Raw genomic sequence first — 22,052 nt, 5'->3', positions numbered from 1 at the left:
ATTGAAATAAACTAGGCACTGTATCCCCTTCGAAATTAGGCAGAGCCGTTAAGAATTACATTACCCGTTTGAAATTAATGGATACCAGTTTTCACCCATGGACCCAGGTCCCAACTCCTCTAAAATTTTAATCTCTACATAAATAACTGTAATTTCATTAAGTGACTCTTTAGCAGTTACAAAAGTGAAAACACAAACATTTCAAATACTAACCTCCTCAATCATCCAGACGCTATGAACGTGCCAGGAACGTCTGCACGATCAGCACAGCAAGTAAACACTGACGAACAGCAAAGCCTACGGGCTCCACTTTCAGGACACGCCCGGAATTCACCCACTTTTACCTCCACTGCCACCTTCCTGTTCCCAGACAGCCAGCCAGCCCTGGGTGGCTACCTACAACAGCCTGCTAAGCCGGTTTTCCGGCTTCTGCTCTGGCCTGCTCTCGGTCTCTCACAAAGGAGCACAAAGCAGCGTTGTAGCTTCAAGGTGAAGGACAGAACGTCTCGCCCAGAACCCTCCAGGTGGACCTGCCTATCTCGTTCACTCCTCAGTCCTTGGCACCTACGCGGCTGGGGCACATACAAGTCGCCTGGTAGCCACAGAAGGACGAAATGAGTACTTGAGCAGTGGAGTCCTAATTACAAGCGGTAGCCCAAAATTTACGAAGGTCCTACACATGAATATCACAGAAAAGGATACCAACAGAGGACGACGAGTAATCCGGCTGCTGAAGCTCTAAAACTGTTCTCCAATTACAGTCCGTGTGGGACTACATTCCTGGGTTGAAATATTTATGTGTACGTTTCCATGTACATGAGAAATAAAATTGAGTATTTCAAACACAGTTTTACTGAAGAAGATGGATTAATTTCTAAGTGAATCTCTTTACAATCACCTTAAAGAAAAAACGAGGGTAAGACACGAACAGGAGGTGAGGCCACAGCAGAACGCACAGGTGTGAATGGCTCAGGTTTGGCGACCGATGCCCTGAGACGAGTGTATGATAAGGAAACCTCTCTTTTGAGGCAAAAGAACTTTCCTTTATTAACATGCTAAACCCAACAATTCTGAAATACGATTTTCTCTACACTTAGCAAAGACCTGTCAGCAGTCTGGTCCCCCCAAAATGTGGGCATGATGTTGGCTAAATGAAGGCAGGCTTGGTCACATTATTCGGAAGGCTGTTTCCCAGACCGAAGCCATACAAGCCGGGATGCGTACACTGACTTCCGGGACAAACGGGGGTGCACGAGTAGGAGCACACCGCCAGCGATGGGCAGGGCTGTGATCCTAGGTCAGCATCTGCGGTAATGCCAAATGGGCCTCTTCGTTATCCCTACATAATTTCAAAAACAGAGATCAACAATAAAGTGCGATGGAAAATCTAACAAACTTACTTGATGGCAAGTTCTTTTTTTTTTTTTTTATTTTCTAGAAACTATTTGGGAAGCGCAAAAAGACACGATGGGAGAAAATCAAAGTTATCCCCAGGCAAGTAGGATTACCTTCATTTATTTGCTCTAAAGCACAGAATTTTCCAAAACAAAACTAACACCAGTCTCTAGATACACTTTTCCTTTCCAACTTGCTTTGTTCATGAAAGGCAGGGATTTTCCAACCTCAAAACTTACTACAGTAGGGGTCTTTTTTTCAGGTCACTTACTTCAAAGCAAACCAAACAAAAAACCAACCGCACTATTTCCATGCCCGTGCACTTTTCTACACAGTACATTTTATCTTCTAACGATATTTAACTAGTATCCACCGGTTCGCAGTCATCTTTCCAGAAAAAATATACAATATGCTTATCAAACAGATGTGTATGTAACTTCTCATTTGACCTTTCTTGTTAATATCACACTTAGAGTTTACCTTCCTTAATGTATGGATGAAAAGTTAATTATCAATTTAATTAAGGCTGATCCATATCATGTGCCTGAATGTATATGCCGTGGAAAAGGACAGCCTGAAAAGCAATTACTTTGCACGGTCTTCTGGCATTTCACTGGTCTTCCGAACATAGTAAAGAAACGCTACTACTCGTTAATAAATCTGGATGGCAAATCAAACTTCTGGCACAGGTCTTAGTTTCAAAGAACCAAGATTTATCTCTCCCTCCAAAGAGTTAGGATTGAAGAGACTGACATGCGTTAGGCTCACAAGCCGTTTACTCCATGATTGTCTTTAAAGGTCTCTTGCTATAAAAGCAAGCATTTATTTTCCAAACAATTTTAATATAGTCTGTATCTGCTTTAAGGATTCATAAATCTAATGGGTTACTGGTCCTATTTAAAAGTTTTATTCTAATAATTTTAATAATCATCTATTTCTCTTATTCTCTACAGAAGGGACAAAGGTCTGAGTGTGTAGAATATTTATATGTTCGTAAGATGTTCTTCTCTGAAAATTAATGAGACTTCTAACTAAAAAGCAATTAAATTCAATTATTTAATGCTGACTACAAACAATCCAAAATTGCTTTTAGGTTAGTAAAATTATATTAATAAAAGAAATATGTATATGAAATTGAGATTAACAAATGAAGTATGAAATAAATACTCATGAGAATCATCAATTTATATCTTAGAAGCAATGAAGACAGACATTTTGAGTAGTATGAAATAGCCAGACACGATAAATAACCAAATGACAACAGGAGACAGGTTATTGAGAGAGACAGAGAAAGAGACAGAGAGACAGAGAGACAGAGAGAGAGAGAGAGAAAGAAAGAAATCAAACTAAGACAGGTTAGGCAGCAGTTTAAAAAAAAAAAAACTCCCCAAAACCGGAACACCAAGATGGGGCAGGGGAGGAGGGATTCTTTGGAAATATGATGTAGGTGTATTTCAAATATTCATTATAATGCTGCATGCTGCAAACACATATATTTTTGTGAAACTAAATATACACATACATGTGTACTTATACACAAAATTACTTTTACATGTATATACAATAAACTGACATCTACCCCTGAGTTTGGGGACTTTAAAACTAGGCAGGGGGTAAAGAAAACTTGACATAGTGCCATTTATTGTAGTGTTTCCATATTTTACCTTAGGGAAGAGCTACTCTGGGGGGGGGGGGGCGGGCCTCTTAGAGGAGTGGTATGAGACATTAACTGAGAAGGAAAAATATCACTGTGCATTTGGTAATTATGAAATATGAAAAGTGAGACTGTTAATTCTATTAGCTGAATTTATAAATCATTCTGGCTCATCTTCATTCATGCATTACCTTGGCAGAAAAACCAGGTTTGAAGCCCCGTTAGTTACAGGTATTACCTGAGAATGTATTTATCGGTATGGCTTCCAAAACAGGTTTTAAAGACAGATTGTGTGTTAGCCTTCGACAGTACTCTAGGGGCAAACGTGAAGGAGTAACTAAGTGTCCACACCTTCCCTTCCACCTCACTGGGTTACTAGCTTGCTCTCTCCTATCACGACTCAACCAAGGTCATAAAATCTGTTCGCGAGCACCATCAGGTCTGGTCATGGTTCTCGTTTGTCTATTTTCGGGTCCTGGGGGTAGAAAAGCATAGCTTGGTCCACGTGCGGGCCACCGCTCGCGCCCGTGGCCTCCTGTGTTGTCTACCACTCTCAAAGGCCCGGCCGCGCTGCGGGGAAGCGGGCTGCTTTGCTCACACATACACAGAGATGCTGCACTTCTCTTCACAAGCTACCTTGAAGAATGAATGAGATGCACACTTAGCCATGTGAATGTGACAAATAGGTTTATGACCAGAAGTGAACTTTTGGAATCAAGGCTTTGAGACAACTAACCTTCAATAGTCACCTCAACTTCAGGGTCCTCACTTGTTTCTGAAGGGACATGCTGAGTAGAATCTTGAAAAAAATAAAATTCTAAAATGACATTCGTTATAAAGCACTTTCTATATGTTCCAACATTTTACTCATTTGTTACTCAAAAAGCAGCCTACTATATGAAATTTTACTGGCATTTGAATTCATCTCGTATTTGTTAGGTTAAAATATCTGACCCTTTTCATCGTAAACAGGGAGGAGAGAAAACAGAAAATAGGAAAACTCTGGAACACTATTTGATAATACCAAGTTACCTGCATCAATAGACTCAAAACACTCAGATTTTAGAGGAAGGAGATTATAATGGCATCCCTACTGCTTTCCTGCTGGAACTAGAAGATGCTGGGATAAAACCAAAGGCTTTTTTTCTCTTCTGTTTGCTACTTCCCCTCTTGTTTCAGAAGTCCTAGGAGGGGTTTATATGGTTAAATAAAACCACAATCAATCTTTTGCTTTGGGGACCCTCCTACCAAGCCAATGACTAGGACAAATGCATACAGGGCTCTATCCCCTACCTTTATATATGCAACATCCTTTTAAAACTTAGATTCTTTATTTATAGTTGTTACTACACAAAACAAATGTACATCAGAATGTTAGTGCTAGAAAGCTCAGCTAGAGAGCATCACCATCAACTCTCTTTTCATTTTGCAAAGGTTGAGAGATTAATTGATTTGCCAAAGATTATGTTTACTTGTTAGTAAAGGAATAAAGACCAGAACCCAGGTATGACTCAACTCTGTTCATAGTGCAATGTGACAATAAAAATCTCAAACATCAAGTATTTCAAAGCCTAATATCTAATGACCAAATTGTGGACGATGAAGCAAGGCAGACTGCCTGAAGAAGCCGTATACCATTGTGTCCTGTACACAGGTATTTCACTGTTGCAAATATACCGCACATCTAAAACAGAGATTTTGTTACAAAGGAAACATCTAGTTACCTCCACCCGGTAAAACAGAAAAAAATTCATCCACATAATTTTCTATAAAAAGATCTCAAAAAGAAATGTAAAATATTGTTGAAAATGAGCATCTCGGTATCTCTGCAAGAAATGTTTCTCAGTTAGAAACCCTAATTCTAAAATTGAATTTGGAAAGCTTAGTCAACATTCCAGTGATCTTGAGATCTCCCTCTACTCAGGTGGAAATTCATGAATGATTTTAAAAAGTTAAATAAAAAAGCAAATATAAGGAATAAAAATTTACAGAATAGCCTCCCTTTTTATTCCAGGGGGGAAAAAAAAAAGACATAACATGACCAGTTTATGAGAGAAATAATAATACTAAAACAAAATTCAGGTACCTCACACCTGTCATTTTCCTTGGGAGAAAGCTCTAAGAATTCTTTTGGAGCTATATAAACTGCTTAGAAATAGGAAGTCATTCTGCATAACAGTTTCAACTCAAGGTTGCAAGAATTTAAAAAGCTGTACCACAGTTAAATTTTCACTTAATGCTACGATCAAAGGAGGACTGGCTGGTAAACAGACAAAGGAGTTCCCCAGGGTAATTGTGGGTATAAAAATCAGCAGAGAGAAAATCCCTCCTCTGTTAATCCTATGTGGAAATACTACCCTACTTTAAAAAAACGGTACCATTAAATAATATGCTTAAGAATGAAATATCGACAGAAGCCAGTCATATTTTTAAGTCTAAAACACTGAAGTCACTCTTTCCTAAGAGATTCTTAATATGGCACAAGACGACCAGGAAAAAGGGCAGCATTTTGCAGCATGAAGAGTTTTACTTACCACTTATGTTTTCATCCCCATACGCTTTATTATTCAATACAGTAAAAGATGTATATTACATCTTAGGACTAAAACAGTAAACCTGTTGGCTAAGAAGGCATACCAAAACAATCATCTTTTTGGTTCCCAATAAGGTGCTTGAAGGGTAATATTCTCTATAATAGAGAGCAAGCAAAACAAATATAGAAAATTAAAAATCCCTTCATTTCTAACCTTCGGCTGGTACTTCCATTTCTGTTCCTTCATTGCCCTCGGAAGAATGATGGCTTCCTAAAGAGAAAATAAACCACATATACTAAACCAGTAAAAACTTACATTGGAAGAAGAGAAACTAGGTAACAGTGCAAATAATTTAAGACTTATCATACAACATATACATACTGATTAAGTCTTTCGTAATTACAACAATGTGATCTAATTCAGAAAAACATGTAACACTTCTATTTGAAAGCACAAAAAATTATTTTAAAACATAGATAGATAAAGCAAACCTAAGTAACTTTGGGGATTTAATATTATTTACTGTAACTATACAATATAATTACTGGTAGATGTTGGAATTTGAGATCTAGAACAATTATGGTTCAAGGTACCATGCTCATCTGTCAATGACGCACACACAAAAACACAAATCTTTGCTCACAGCCTCTACTTAGTCTAGACAAACAAGTTCAGGTTTTGCTATAAAATGTTTCCTGCTTTCCATTTTAACAATGTCGGAAGCTATGGAAACTAAATCCCCATCATTTAATCAAAGTTGTACTAAAAGGAAACTCGGAAGTTAAAATTTAAGACACTACCTTTAGTCTCAAAAGCATTTTAATTCAGGTAATATAATCTGCCTGCTTCTAAAAACTGGAACATAAAGCAATGTGTCAGGTTAGGCAGTCACAGGTAAACAGGCTCATCCTACAGAGCAGAAGTCTTACTCATAAATAGGAAAGAAGTAATCCACAACATTGGAGGGCCACTTAGGATTAATTGCCCGAACTGCCCCCCAGAATAGTCATCCTCTGTCCTGAAATGTCTGAGCTACGAATACGGCAAAGGCTGAAAATCACTGCCTTCATGTATTAATAAAACATATTACCTAGGGGTAAGGAGAAACCACACAGGGAAAGGAAAATCCAATCTATTTTGTCATCCACTGATAGCTGAGCTGATACTCAAAAACATAGGTTTTAAGTATATTTTACCTTGATTTTTAGAGAGCATCGATTACACTTTCAAAAACTGCCAGTGTCCAGTATTTTTTAATTTCAAATGCCATACTAAGGTCAAATACTTTGGGTTTTTAAATGCCTAGCTTTCTGATGCCATAATTACTTAGGAGTCTTTTCCACTTACTCCATAGTATAAAAACTCACCTGAGCTCAAAATGCTAGGCTAATCTACAAATCTAGAGCCACAAATTATTCTTTAATTAACTTTTCAACTATGCTTTCTCAACACAGTCCCAACCTCCACCCCTTTAACGTTGTTAACATCTGAATGCAAGGAGCCCTGGGTTCTCTGACGGTAAAGTCAAAGAAAACTAAGGTGTAAGGTCAAAGGATAATGGAGCAGAGAGCAGCATTTAAAAATGCAGGGTGGTTAAAGGATAAGGAGTTAAGGTGGTTGTTCCACCCTGTACTACAAGAGGGCAGGTCAACAATGATTCTACGTGTCCTTTCTGGTTTTGCTTTTGTTTTTTGGGTTTTTTTTTAATCTGAAATAAGCAATTACATTGACATAAAACCAAAAAAAAAAAAAAAAAAAAGGAAAGAAATCCCACCCAAAGAATAGATAAAAGTAAAAGCCATCACAAATAGCCTATGATCATCAAGTTAGGGCACTCTATACAACAATTCCCAGAAAAGTATTCAAGTAGCAAACTTTGGGATTCATTTACAAAGTGGCATTTCACAATCTTTCTAAAAACTAAGAATCAACATGACCTTATCGATATTTACATTCCTAACTACACAATAAAAACCTTATTTCTGACTATTCTGATATAAGGTATAAATGTGTACTTTACCTTAAATATGAAAGTGTGTCATGTACCCATTTCGAGATTCATTACTAGATTCACAAAAGGGAAAATTGGTTTTGAAAAATTGTTGCTTGTGAAGTTCATTTATGTTTAAAAAAAAGGCCAATACATTTTTTTCCTTTTCCATTTAGAAAAGTAACAATACAGATAAAATACTAAAACACAGTCTGTGCAATATAAAGAACATAACATGAGAACAGTATGTGGGAAAACAGAAGTGAAGAGGTTATACCTTGTAAAGACTTCGAAAGGGGGAGTTTGTCATCAACATCATCAGTTTCGGAAGGGCCTGCTTTGGAATACAAAGATAATACTTCAAAAGTAATCCCAAAAATGTATTTTGGGTCACTTTAGCAAACGAATTTGGGTGAGTGAGATGGAATAATACAGCCTTTTCATGAACAACAACAAAAAAAGGCAAAATGAAAAAAAAAATGACAAAACGAGTGGCATCGGCTTATGGTCTTACTGAATGGAAAAGGTGTGCTCAGATAAATTTGTTATATAGACAGTCCAAAGTAATTTTGAAAATGACCAGACACATGGATCGAATGGGAATGACAGGTCTCAAATGGCAGACATGGGTTTGTCTAAACAGTACAAGGCTGGTTTGTAACAGCAAACTGCAACTTTTATACTTCATACAGGTTTTAAGTGCAGGTTTATCTTATAAGGTGTATTTCTTCCTTCCTTTACAAGTATTTGCTTAATCTTTTGTCATGCTGAAGAAAACTGCAGAATCAAATTGTTATATCTTCCTTAGAATCTCTAGAATCACGTAATTAAAATACCAGTAAGCTTGAATGTCCACTGAAACAGAAACATGACAAGCTAAGTTATTAACTCAGAATTCCGTCTTTCCTGCAGGCCCATAGGATTCTAACAACTTCACACTGTTCTTTCCAATTATAAATGTAGGAAGTATTCTGAGTTAACTAAACATTCACATAATGCTATAAACATTTTGATGATATATTACACATAGGAACAAGCTTGTTAGTGATGAGAGTAATCAATCTAAAACAGAGAACAAAACATTGTTTTTAATGGCTACTTAAAATAGGGTTCGTGTATTAAAATGAATACAAACCACTTCACTATCTCTGAGTATGAACTGGATACTACCCTAAGACTTTTGAAAGGTGTTGCTAACGAAGGAGCAGCTTCACAAAGCACCAAACTAAGCAAAGAAACAATTTCCTAGAAAATGCACAAACTGTATTTGGAATTTCAACTAAGAGCAAGAGGCTGAATGAAAGAGACTTGAATTCAAATGCCAGATTCACTGCTTCCCAGTCAAGTGTTCCTGGGTAAAAAATACACAGAAAATAATTAAATCATAACTAAGGTTGCTGCCTGACCTGTAAGCATAGCTTTAGCTGTTTTTTCACAAGTTTGGTTTTGTAGTATTCTCAGTAATGCTCTGTTCTGTTCCAAGATTTTAAAAGTAAGGTCCTCTTTAACACAAAGTACATTTTTGTAGGATTTTCAATGTATAGGATTTCTATCTTTTAAATAACCTGTTTACTCTGGATTTCTAATTTTACTAATTAGATTACGTACAGAGAATTTAAGATTATCTGTGATCTGCGAATCACAAGATTGTCTGTGAACAAATCCATTTTTGTAAAAGATCCACGCTTTGTAAATTTATCTGCTGGGTGAATTCTATATGTGCATATCAATTGGCTTATCTTTCCAAACTGTAGACTGCAAATATTCTATTTATCATCTATAATAAGTATTCGTTGGCACATGATGTCTCAGTTATCAATGGCCACTTGTTGGAATCTCCCACATGAATGTAGATCTAAAAATTTATTACAGTTGTGTCAATTCTTTATTTTTATTTTAATTTTGAGCTATAATGTAAGGTATATATGAATTAATGACCACTATATCAACTCAGTGAATTATAACTATCCATATCATGTAGTCTAACTTTGTATACCTGTTACTTTTTTCTTTTTTGGCCTCAAATCAATATTGCTAAGCTGGATTTTGGGTGGTTCCGATTTGCCCAGTATGACTTCACAGATCACTATACCTTCACATCACCTATGAAGTTGGTTGCATTTTAGCTCTGTATGTTTTAACAGCACATATTTGGGTTTTCTTCCTTGTAAAATACGCAGCCTACTTCACCCTCACACTCAAAACGCTGGTTGTGACTACCCAGCATGAAATCAAACATTCCTACTGCTCACACCTGAACACCACTATCCTGGGAAAAGACTGGTAAGTACACAGAGATATGTCCTAGCCTATTTTTTTTTTTGTCCTAGCCAAAAATTATGGAAGAAAACACGTATGTGAAAGAATGAACTACAGCATAATTACACAATGTACTATCACAACAATACTATTAAATCTCTAGGTGACAAGTAAATCTCAAAAACTCACACTGAATGAGGGACACACAAGAACACGTACGTACCAATATATACAGTATGACACCATCTGTGTCAAACTTAAAAAACTAAGAAAATACTATGTGTAAAATGCATGCTCACACAGACACTTTTGTGGGAACAGGTATGCAGTAAAGGCATAAAATCTTTATTCGTAAGGACAACCTTCAACTTCAAGAAAATGGTTAACTCAGAAGAATAGAAAAGAAAGCAGAAGGGCACCTGGGTGGCTCTCAGGTCATGATCTAACGGTTCCTGAGATCAAGCCCCGTGCTGGGCTCTGTGCTGACAGCACGGAGCTTGCTTGGGATTCTCGCTCTCCTCTCTCTGCCCCTCCCCCTTCTTGTTGCATGCGCACTGGCTTACTCTCTCGAAATAAAGAAATAAACATTAAAAAAAAAAATGGAAATTTGGGACACGTATTAACATGTTATACACTGGTGTGTTTTGGGGGGTGGGGAGGAAAATGATGAAATAGTAAAGATTCTATAAACCTTGGGAGATGTACATTATGTGTGTACATTTCAATATTTTATTTAAAAAGAAAGCATTTTAGAAATACAATGCAGCAATGCAAATAAGTGATCTATAAGCATACCCAACAACATGGCTCACAAATTTTAGGTTTTATGTAAGAACCCTAAAACAACAGTATGTGCAAAAGGATTCCATTTATGTGAAATACAGAACCAGACAAAACTAATCCAAGTTCTTACAGGTCAGAAGAAGGGTTACCACTGGAAGGGGGTTGCCTGGAAAGGAGCCCCAAGGAAGGAGCTTCTAGTGATGACCCTGGCACCTAACAAAAGCCCCCTCAGAAAGCACGAAAGGAGAAACAGATCAGGAGGCAGCTGGAGATCTCAGAACTGTATCCCTGACGGAAAGAGCAGTCAGAAACAGCAGGAAGGCTAACAGACCTAGACGACTCTCAGCCCACCTTAACAAAGTTTAAACAGAAGTGAACTGAAAATCAGTAACAGAAAGATCTCTGAAAGTCCGTAAGTATGTGGACGTTAAAACTACACACTTCTGGGGCACCTGGGTGGCTCAATCAGCCGAGCGTCCGACTTCGGCTCCAGTCATCATCTCACAGTTTGTGAGTTCGAGCCCCATGCCGGGCTTGCTGCTGTCAGCACAGAGCCCGCTTCGGATCCTGTCTCCCTCTCTGCCCCTCCCCTGCTCACACTCTCTCAAAAATCAATAAACACTAAAAAAATTTTTTTCCAAACCCTACACACTTCTTCCACTATGATCTACATACTGGGTATCTACCTCCCCAAAAAATATAAGAACACTAATTCAAAGGGATACATGCACCACTATGTTTGCTGCTGCATTACTTACAGCAGCCAAATTATGAAACAGCCCACATGCCCATCGACTGCTGAATGGATAAAGAATATGTGGAGGGCTCCTGGTGGCTCAGTCGGTTAAGCATCCGACTTGAGCTCAGGTCATGATCTTGTGGTTCCTGAGCTCGAGCTCCACATTGGGCTCTCTGCTATCAGCGTGCAGCCTGCTTCGAATCCTCTGCCTCTCTCTGCCCCTCCCCTGTTTGCGTTCTCTCTCTCTCAAAAATAGATAAACGTTTAAAAAAAAAAAAAAAGAAGAATACGTGGAATATAGCTACAATGGAGTACTATCCAGCTATCAAAAGGAATGAACTCTTGCCATTTGCAACAACATGGTGGGAGCTGGAGTGTATAATGCTAAGCAAAATAAGCCACAGAGAAAGATGCAAACCTTAAGTTTCCACTCATATGTGAAATTTAACAAACAAAACCTTAAGAACCAAAACAGAAAGGGACGCCTGGGTGGCTCAGTCGGTTGGGTGTCCGACTTCGGCTCAGGTCATGATCTTGCGGTTCGTGAGTTCGAGCCCCGCGCGGGCTCTGTGCTGACAGCTCAGAGCCTGGAGCCTGCTTCGGATTCTGTGTTTCCCTCTCTCTCTGCCCCTCCCCTGCTCATGCTCTGTCTTTCTCTGTCTCAAAAATAAATAAAACATTAAAAAAAAAAAAAAAGAACCAAAACAGCTGAACACAGGAAAAAAGAGTGATAAATCAAGGAACAGACTCTTCTTTAAAAAAAAAATGTTTATTTATTTATTTTGGGAGAGAGTACGAGTGAGTAGGGGAGGGGCAGAGAGAGAATCCCAAGCAGGCTCTGCAATGTCAGCGCAGAGCCCATCACAGGGCTAGACTGTGAGATCGTGACCTGAGCCCAAATCAAGAGTAGGATGCTTAACCAAGTGAGCCACCTGGGCGCCCGCAAGAAAGATGCTTACACACTGATGGTTGCCAGGGGTGGAGGTGGGTGGAGATTAAGGGGGATTAAGGAGGGCACCTGTAGTGATGAGCACTGGGTGTTGTATGAAGTGTTGAATCGCTATATTGTATGTTAACTGTTACTATATTTAAATTAAAATTAAAAACATAGCTACACACTATGGAAAAACCATAGAACAGAGAGGAAAAATGGATTTTTCTTTTTTTTTTTTTTTTAGAGAGCAAGCACAAAAGCAGAAGAGAGTGGCAGAGGGAGAGAGAGAGAGAAGAATCTCAAACAGGCTCCACACTCAGTGTCGAGCCCGACATGGGCTTAATCTCATGACCCTGGAACCATGACCTGAGCCGAAATCAAGATTCAGAAGCTCAACCGACTGAGCCACCCAGATGCCTCGGTAAAAGCTGGATCTTTGAGAAAAATGAAAACATTTGAGAAGGCTCTAGAGCTGGACCAATGGTTCTCCACTGGTAGTGACCGTGTCCCCATTCCCCTGGGAGTGAATATATCCTATAACATTTTTGATTGTTACAACTAAGGAGATGCTTCTGGTATCTAGTGGGTAAAAGGCCAGGGAGGTCTGCTAAACATTCTACAATATAGAGACAGCATAAGAAAGTTACCAACGACAATGCACTGTTTGCTCAAAATGTAAATATTGACATCTTGAGAAACCTTGAGTTAGAGCAACCAAGAAAAAAAGACACAAATTACAAAATTGGCAATGAGAGGGACATCACTATAGACTTTGCAAATAGTAAAATTTAAAAAACACTACTTAAGGTAAAGTAGACAAATTCCCTGAGATATAAACTGCCACAGCTCAATCAAGAGGAAATACATAACCTGAACAATCCTATAACTATTAAAATACATTTAAAAACTAAAAAATAGACTGAACTTGGGCGCCTGGGTGGCTCAGTCAGTTAAGCGTCCGACTTCGGCTCAGGTCATGATCTCATGGTTCGTGGGTTCGAGCCCCACATCGGGCTCTGTGCTGACAGCTCGGAGACTGGAGCCTGCTTTGGAGTCTGTGGCTCCCTCTCTTTCTGCCCCTCCCCCACTCATGCTCTGTCTCTCAAAAATAAACATTGAAAAAAAAACTTTATTTAAAAAAACAAAAAACAAAGACCAAGTTTAAAAATTTTCCATTATGGAAACCAAAAGGTCTAGGTAGCTTCACCGGCAATTTGACCAAACAAGAACAGAACAATACCAATTCTACCAAAAAACTCTTCCAATATATCACTTCCCAATTTGTTTTATTGAGGCCAATATTACCCAAACCAAATAAATACATTTACCAGAAATCATCTACTATCTCTTAATAACAATCAATAATACATAAAAAAGAATACATTATAACCAAGCAGGGTTTATTACCCCAGTAATCCGTGGCTGGTTTTAACAAGTGAAAATTAATATCAACTACCAGTTTAACAGACTAAACAAGAAAACCCTATATAATCATCAAGGGACACAGATAAGACCTTCTACAAATTCAACATCCAATAATCATAAAAACTCTTCCCAAACTCTGAACACAAGAGAACTTCCTCAAACGGATGAAGGGCACCTACCAAAAACCCACAGCTATCATACTGAAAGATTTCCTCCTAAAATTGTGAACAGGGTAGGGATGTCTCCTCTCACTACTCCTATTCAGCTACTAGAGGGTCCCAGACAGTGCAATTACACAAGGAAAGGAAATGGAAGAAATAACACCGTCGACCTACAAAGTCCCAAAGATTTTACCAAAAAGTTGCTAGAACCAGTAAGTCATTTTTAACGACATCACAAGATACAAGGTCAGTATGTGAAAATCAATTATAGTTCGATGTATTGGCCATAGTTGGAACCTGAAATGCAAAAGAACAGTAGCATTTACAGTAACACCAAAACCCATTAAATACTTAGGTATACAATCTCACAAACTGTGCACAATAGGATCTCTATGCTGAAAACAAAGCACTGATGAAAGAAATCTAGTAAAAGCTAAATAGCTAAGAAATATAAACCATGCTCATGAATCAGAAGATTGGATATTAAGATACTCAACCCAATTAGCTGTATAGATTCAGCATAATCACTATTAAAATCCCTATAATTTTTTGATCACCAAGCTGATTTTGAAATGTATATGAAAAGATAAAGGAGCTATAATAGGCAAAATAATTTTTAAAAAGGAGAACAATTTTGTAGGACACTCACAATCCGAATTCATAACTTACTATAAGCTGTAGTGCCCAACACAATGTGATTTTGGCAAAAGGATACACAGAGACCAACGTAACAGAACATACAGAGATGTAAAGGAAATGCAGTGGAGAAAAGTTTTTTCAACAAATGGTGCTGGAAAAAGTGGACCACACATAAAAATTAGACCTAAACTGATGAAGACCTAAAAGTAAAACTACCGATTTTTCATAAAGCATAGATGAAAATCGGTGACTTTGGGTCAAAGATTTCTTACCTATGATATTTAAGGACAATCCATACAAGGAGGGGGGTGGGGATCAATAAACTGGACTTCATCAAATTGAACTATTTGTAAATCATCTCACACAGGACTTTTATTCAGAGTATACTTTTACACAGAATATACAAACTCAATTACTCAGAAAAACGTCCACATTGCGTGGACTAGATCTCTCAGCTTGCTAGCTCCTACCTTCTTCAACTGTACTGAAGATACTATCATTTCAAACAATCTTTCCCTCTAAAGCATCAGATTTCCAACTCTTACTTCTCAGGCATCACCTTTAAATCACTCACACTCACAATCTCAAAAGGGAACACACTCGTGGCGGAGAATAACAAGTTGCTCAACAGGCAATACCAAAGACAAAGGCAGACTTTTCATTTTAAAAATTAAACATAATCTGCATACAAAAAGACTATTTTATTAAATAGTTTTTATTAAATAAATTAAACTTATTAAATTAATACACATGTATTAGTAAGGTACCAAGAACTCCATTTATAAAGGCTAAATATTTTCCAAAATTTTAACTGTTTAATTAAAAACCCATAGAATTATCTCAATCTTCTAGCCATGTGATTACTAATGTCAAAAGCAATAAAGTGTCCAAAACTGACAAATAAAAATAATGATATTCACGATGAAATGGTTAAATGTATGTTTACAGATAGTCACATGATTACAAATCAGAATAAATTTTTCATTAAACTTTTACAATGCTCCAGAACTGATGAGGGCTTATCTTGTTAAATGAGCTACAACTATTAGGCGAATACAAATTACAACTGAAATGAGGTCTCAGGAGACAACCACTGAAATGGTTAAAAAGAGAAGACTGACCGGACAGGTGTCGGCAAGGATGTAAACAACTAGGAACTACTTGGACGCTGCTGGTGGCAATGTAAAAAGAGTACAAGCACTGTGCAAAAATGGTTTCGCAGTTTCTTACGAAGTTAAATACCTACCCATGTGTCCCAGTTATTCCATTTCTAGAAATCTACTCAGGAGAAATGAAGGAATATTTCCACACAACAATTTGCACACAAAAGTTCACAGCAACTTTGTTTTTAATAGCCCCCAAAAGTAGAAACAACCAAAATGTCCATCAACAAACAAAGGGATAAACCTGTGGGGCAGCCAAGCAATGGAATTAGCTACTGATACATGCAACACTGGGGGTAAATTACAAAACAATTATGTAGAATCAAAGAAGGCACACCCCATCCCGACAAAACAGTACATACTTGATAAGGATTCCACTTATACAAAGTTCTAAATGACAGAAACTAAGCTAAAATGACAGAAAACAGATCAGTGGTTGGCGGGGGAGGGCAGTGATTGTAATAGAACACAAGGAAACGTGAGGGTTATAGAAATCTCATTTCGAGTGCAGTGAAAAAAGTTTTATCCGAACGTAAAGACAACAAAACTAATCAAGTTTTATACTTTAAATACTTTAATGTATTTTATGCAGCCATAAACACAAAACTGACTATAAAATATCAAAAACGTTCTTCTAAACTAAAATCCAATAATGTGTGAAAGCATGCTGCATACTGTGAAACTACAGCCTTCCATTCCTCCCTAAATAAGCAAGCCAAAAGATATGGAACAAAGTGAGCAATAACAGCTAATACTTACTAACGTCTTACCTTTTACAGATTTTTAAGATAAGGATAATGCTTATACGGGTATTTTGTGTTGCACAAACAGAGCCACCCAAGGTTCAGAAGACCTCTTGGGTCTCCCAAATAATACTAGAAATTGGAACTGAATTCTAAATTGTGCCCCAACTTTTGCTTGTCCTTTTAAGAATATCAATGGCTATTTTACATTTCTGCTGTAGATTACTTATCTCACTGCCGCATTTTTGAAATCTATTTTATTGTACTGATCAATCATAAGCACGCATACCAGTCAGACAAGCAAGAAGTATTTAAGGAGTTCAGACAATCAATAAATTTGAATTTTAACCGCTGATAACTTTTGGAAAGAAAACCTGTATTAATAGTATTACCTTGAATGTTATATTGATAGTAATCAGGATCTTCTGATTCTTCCTTTACTGTCACAGCTGCCATTTCCAGGGAAATACCTACAAAAGAAAATGACATTATTTACTTACACTTAGGGAATGCAGTTAGATGGTGTAGGAAAATCTCTTCTGTCCTAAAATAGTACAGAACAGAAGTGAAAGAACAGTGAAGGAACTAGTGAAAGGACAGAAGTTGGCTAGGTAGCTAAGGGACAAAAATCACCTAAAACCCAACCTATACAACGTTGTAATTATGACTAATTTTCTGGGATTACTTGCTGCTAACTTTTTTTCTCTGACATTCTTATCTTTGGAATTGGAGAACATCAGTCCCACTCTCTTTTCACTCAACATTAAAAATGCTTTTACAGGGGCACCCAGCTGGCTCACTCAGGAGAGCATACGACTCCTGATCTCATGGTCTTGAGTTCAAGCCCCACACTGGGTGTAGAGCTTACGGAAGGAAGGAAGGAAGGAAGGAAGGAAGGAAGGAAGGAAGGAAGGAAGGAAGGAAGGGAGGGAGGGAGGAAGGAAGGAAATAGATCTTTTACCAACCACTGAAAAGCACTTAGTCATCAGTTATAATAAGTCACTACTCTGCAGTTAAGGTGGCATAATTTTAAACCATTTTAATAAGATACATAGATTTTTTTTATCCTAATAAATCCCTTTATTAACAAGGGTACAAAATACACCTTTCGCATAATGCCTTGCCTACAATTAGGACAGATCATCTGGCATGGGCCTTCGTGGCTAGACATGAAGGAGCACGCACGGTCCAATTCCACATGCAGGAAAGCCAACCACAACCATACAGCCCTCTGATCAACTCCATACTGAGCCGGTGCTACGTGACTTGAGAAGTTTGCATGTAATTTTTTCAACTGCAGAAAACAGCTCAAAAAGAGCTAGCCCGACGTACTAGAGGACACCTACCCCTAACGCAACAGGCCATTACCGATGGGAAACCGATTTGCTTCCCACGACGGCGACAGGGAACATGTCTGAAACCGCTCAGGCTCTGCAGGCTGTCTCCTTACCACACGAGTGGTCATCAGCAAAGGTTAAGAGGAAATCACAGCAAACAAAAAAGGCAGATCCACTGGGGATTTAGACCCTTCAGGAATGAAGGTCTGGGTCGCCTCAACCAGGGAAAGGTCAAGAACCTTACCAGCTAAGGTCCTGACCGAAGGCAAAGAAAGAAATACAATATAATGGGTCATGGATCAGGAAGGTGTGAATTTTTGTGACAAGTTGTTGAAATGTGGACACTATACGTATTTTCTTCCTTGTTAGGAGTGTTTCTTTCTGCAAACACATGTATCTGCATATACCAACTGTTCTCTCTTCTCCTCTGCATTGTTATTTTACAGAAGTTTTGTTAGGGTTCCTTTGCCACTTAGCCTTTAGAAAAAAAGAATGTTCAAATAGGTTGAGGGTGAATGTGAGACCTAAGTAAGACAGCTCAGGAGAGGACATTAATCAGTCTCCCAGAGAAGGGGACAGGAACTGCTAGAACACTGGAACTCCTCATTCTGGGGAGAGAGCAAAAGTGGAGGAGTCTGTAGGAAGGGCAGCTACATGCTATGAGACGGAAACAGTTGTCCTTTTGTTCCAAGGAAGCCCAAATATGTAGGGGCGGGTGTGGATGAGCAGCCACAGGGGCAGCAGCCAGTGCGGTCACTGAGCTGCTGTCCCAGTTCCAGACACCCTCCCCGACTCTGCGGGAGCCTGGACCGCAAACCCGTGGGGCTCCTTGCAAAACTCCCCAGGGAACGCACCAGGGAGGAGGCTGTGAGGCCAGAGATGAGAAAACCAACCCGCGACTTCCTTTCGGCTCCTCGTCTGCGTCTCGTTCCAGTCAGGGTCACTCACTGCTGGCACCCTCCTTCAATCTGACACCTCCCATAGCAAGAGCAAGACCCCCTGGAAAATTCTTCTGACCCTAGCAGGACCGGTTTTCACACGTCACCTCAGACAGCAGTACCATCCCACAGCCTCCCACCTCAGAAGGCAAAATGAAGACTTTAGGGTGGCAGCCAGCTCCTCGAGTCGTTACTTACAGGGCTCCTTAGCTACTCCTTCTAATACAAAGTTAATCATTAGTTAACCTTTACATTAAATTGTCTCCATTCAAGAAATATAGAAGAAATAAGTAAGGGGTGCCTGGGTGGCTCGGTCGGTTAAGCCTCCAACTCTTTTGATTTCAGTTCAGGTCACCATCTCACCGTCTGGAGATCAAGTCCTGTATCATCAGGATCAAGTCCTGTATCATCAGGATCTGCACCGAGCGCGGACCCTGCTTGGGATTCTCTCTCTCTCTCTCTCTCTCTCTCTCTCTCTCTCTCTGTGCCTCCCACAATCGCACGGGCTCTCTCTCTCTCTCTCTCAAAATAAATAAATAAACATTAAAAAAATTAAAAATGGAAATATTAAAAGAAATTGCAGGATAAATTAAGAACATAAAGATACAAAGTACAAGGAGAAAAAAGAAACCCCTAGAATAGCAGTGCTATTATATCCCCAAAGATGGTTAAAGAATTCAGTAAAATACAAGCTTTCTCAATTCAGCACGTTTATCTTTAGATACAAACTATTCAGGAGATGACTCTATGAATAAAAGAGAGAAAACAATTTGCAAAATGATGATTTAGGTGCAATCAACTAAAAGCTAAACAGAAAACGGAGGTTTCCTATGGCATGAAAAACAACAACAAAAAGCCTTCTGTAAAACAATGCAACAGATTCGAATACTTCCTCCCAATAAAGACATTCAACACTACCACCCTTGCAGATCTCCCCAAAAAACGAACACTTGGCCTGTCTGCACCATACACAAAAGCTGTCCCCGCCCCCCGCACACACGCAGGCACAATTAACACAGCTTCCCCTTTCCCCAACTATTCACCCCAAATGCCATTAGAGGGCACTGAGCAAGGCAGACAGCGGCACGGGGCGGTTCAGTGCAGCAGGGTGGGCCGGCTGAGTGAGAAGTGTACTCACACGAAGGGCAGGGGAAGTGAGGGCCTTAGGAGACCCAGGCTGATAAGAGGGTAGGCAGGGCTGCGGACAGCCAGACAAGGAACGTCAGAGCGGGAGTCCGGGCAGGACAGTGACAATGAGACATGGGTTAGACAACAGGACATGGGTCAAATGAAGAAAATAGACTAAGGACTCTCATCGGAACAGAGGGATATGGAAAACCCCTTGGGATGTTAAGAGAACAGAAGATGTGGGCATGAAACACTATAGCTGTAAATGCACGTATGTATATATTTTTGTGTACACAAACTCCCCCCACACACGGATTCCTAAGCTGCGTCCACTGGGAAGCAGTAACCTCCCAATGGCAATGGACGCACCTCCCACCAAGATACTGACATCTTGAGATCATTCTCCTCAGAAAGGACCCGGGGTTTCTTGGAATGGTTGACCCTAGGGCTGGATTAGAGAAAGTGCGAGGAACCTTGACCACCTTGTACTGCAAGAAAGGAAGTTCTGAAAAATTATGGCGAGGGGCATCTGGGTGGCTCAGTCGATAAAGCATGCAACTTTTTTTTTTTTTCTTTTTTAATGTTTATTTATTTTTGAGAGACAGAGAAAGAGAGCACAAGCAGGGGAGGGGCAGAGAGAGGAGGAGACACAGAATCCAAAGCAGCCTCCAGGCTCTGAGCTGTCAGCACAGAGCCCGACCCGGGGCTTGAACCCACAAACTGTGAGATCATGACCCGAGATGAAGTTGGATGCTTAACCTACTGAGCCCCCCAGGAGTCCCAGGCATGCGATTCTTGATCTCGGGATTGTGAGTTCCAACCCCACATTGGGTGTAGAGATTACTTAAAAAGAAAATCTTAAAGAAATAATAAAATAAAATAAATAGTACGAAATACCAAAGCATCATCTGTAAGAACGCAACAATTTAAACAGTCGTCAAGAATTTTTAAACCTGTGGCACCTGGGTAGCTCAGTCAGTTGAGCATCCGTTTTGGGATCAGGTCATGATCTTGTGGTTTGTGAGTTCGAGCCCCGCATCAGGCTATGTGCTGACAGCATGGAGCCTGCTTGGGATTCTGTCTCGTATCTCCCTCTCTCTCTGTGTGCCCTTACCCTGCTCACTCACACACACCCTTTCTTTCTCTCTCTCTCAAAAATAAATAAATTTAAAAAAAAAAAAAAAAAGAACTTTTAAATCTGTTTCTCCCTGTTCTTTGCGGAGTATGAGCAGAATGTTTGCCATCTGCTAGCTAAACTTCATCTTTCTTGAATTTTTATCTACATTTCCTTAACTAGACTTAGCATTTTCCCTTGCTTCTACAATCTTTAATCGTTTATTTTTTGGATTAGCTCTTTGTAAGTCAAATACAACAAGGTTTGTCATTTGTCTTGCAAACAGCCATTCCCTGTGTCTCACATGTGCTTTGACACATTTTGGCTGACCTTGTCATCCTTAATTTTTAATTCTTTCTTAGTCAAACGTATTGCTTAGAAATCACTCAAAGGACTACTAATTTTTTTTCTAAAGGCTTTAATTCTAAACTCTTATTATATCTGGAATTCTTTACAAAGTCACATCAAACTATCGGTATTTTGTTTTCCATTTTCTAGTTGACTCTCTGGTGTTCTACATTCATAATCACATGTACAAGTCAATGGTGCCCTCCACTTTCTAATTACTTACACCTCATACTTGTACTGGTTTGTACTAGAATTCTGGTAAGAAACTGGTGAAAAGGTGCCTCTCTGTTTTACAAAGAGTGCTTCTGGTAGTTCACTATTAAACACAATGGTGGAGGGGGTGTCTGACTTCGGCTCAGGTCATGATCTCATGGTCTGGGGGGTTCCAGGCCCACGCAGGGCTCTGCGCTGACGAAGTCTGTCTCCCTCTCTCTCTGCCCCTCCCCCACTCACACTCCGGCTCTGTTTCTCTCTCTCAAAAATACATACACATTAAAAAAAAATTCAACACAATGATGGGCTGGCATTTACAATTATGTATGACAGCCTGACACATCAGGTTAAGGATTTCCGCTGCCTTTTTATGATCTACACAGATGATATATTATTTCTGGTTATTTCAGTAACATGAGAAAGGGAGTTTAGAGATTTTCTAATCTCATCCTTACGTTCCTAAGTGAATTTTAAGTCTGAAATTCACTGCACAAGGTAATTTGTTTTTAAAGATTTTCTTTTTTTAAGTAATCTTTCTACCTAACGTGGGACTCG

The 22,052-nt window shown here is 39.1% G+C and overlaps 1 protein-coding gene across 7 annotated transcripts in view; it reads right to left on the bottom strand.

The window, feature by feature from the left end:
* Nucleotides 1–22,052, bottom strand: part of GTF2I (general transcription factor IIi) — a 108,333-nt gene that overhangs the window by 41,861 nt on the left and 44,420 nt on the right. Inside the window, exons 9-12 of one of the 7 annotated variants that reach the window (XM_011290342.4) lie at nucleotides 16,812–16,889; nucleotides 7,851–7,910; nucleotides 5,797–5,853; nucleotides 3,786–3,848 (exon numbers count right to left, since the gene is read on the bottom strand). In XM_011290342.4, the coding sequence (XP_011288644.1) occupies nucleotides 3,786–3,848; nucleotides 5,797–5,853; nucleotides 7,851–7,910; nucleotides 16,812–16,889 (258 nt within the window). The remainder of the gene's footprint in view (nucleotides 1–3,785; nucleotides 3,849–5,796; nucleotides 5,854–7,850; nucleotides 7,911–16,811; nucleotides 16,890–22,052) is intronic. The other 6 variants (XM_011290343.4, XM_011290345.4, XM_011290346.4 and 3 more) reach the window with 6 other exon arrangements.

Source organism: Felis catus, chromosome E3 (genome assembly GCF_018350175.1).
Source record: "Felis catus isolate Fca126 chromosome E3, F.catus_Fca126_mat1.0, whole genome shotgun sequence".
Lineage (NCBI taxonomy): Eukaryota > Metazoa > Chordata > Mammalia > Carnivora > Felidae > Felis > Felis catus.
Note: the sequence above shows the minus strand (reverse complement) of the source record. Positions and strands in the feature narration are given on the sequence as shown.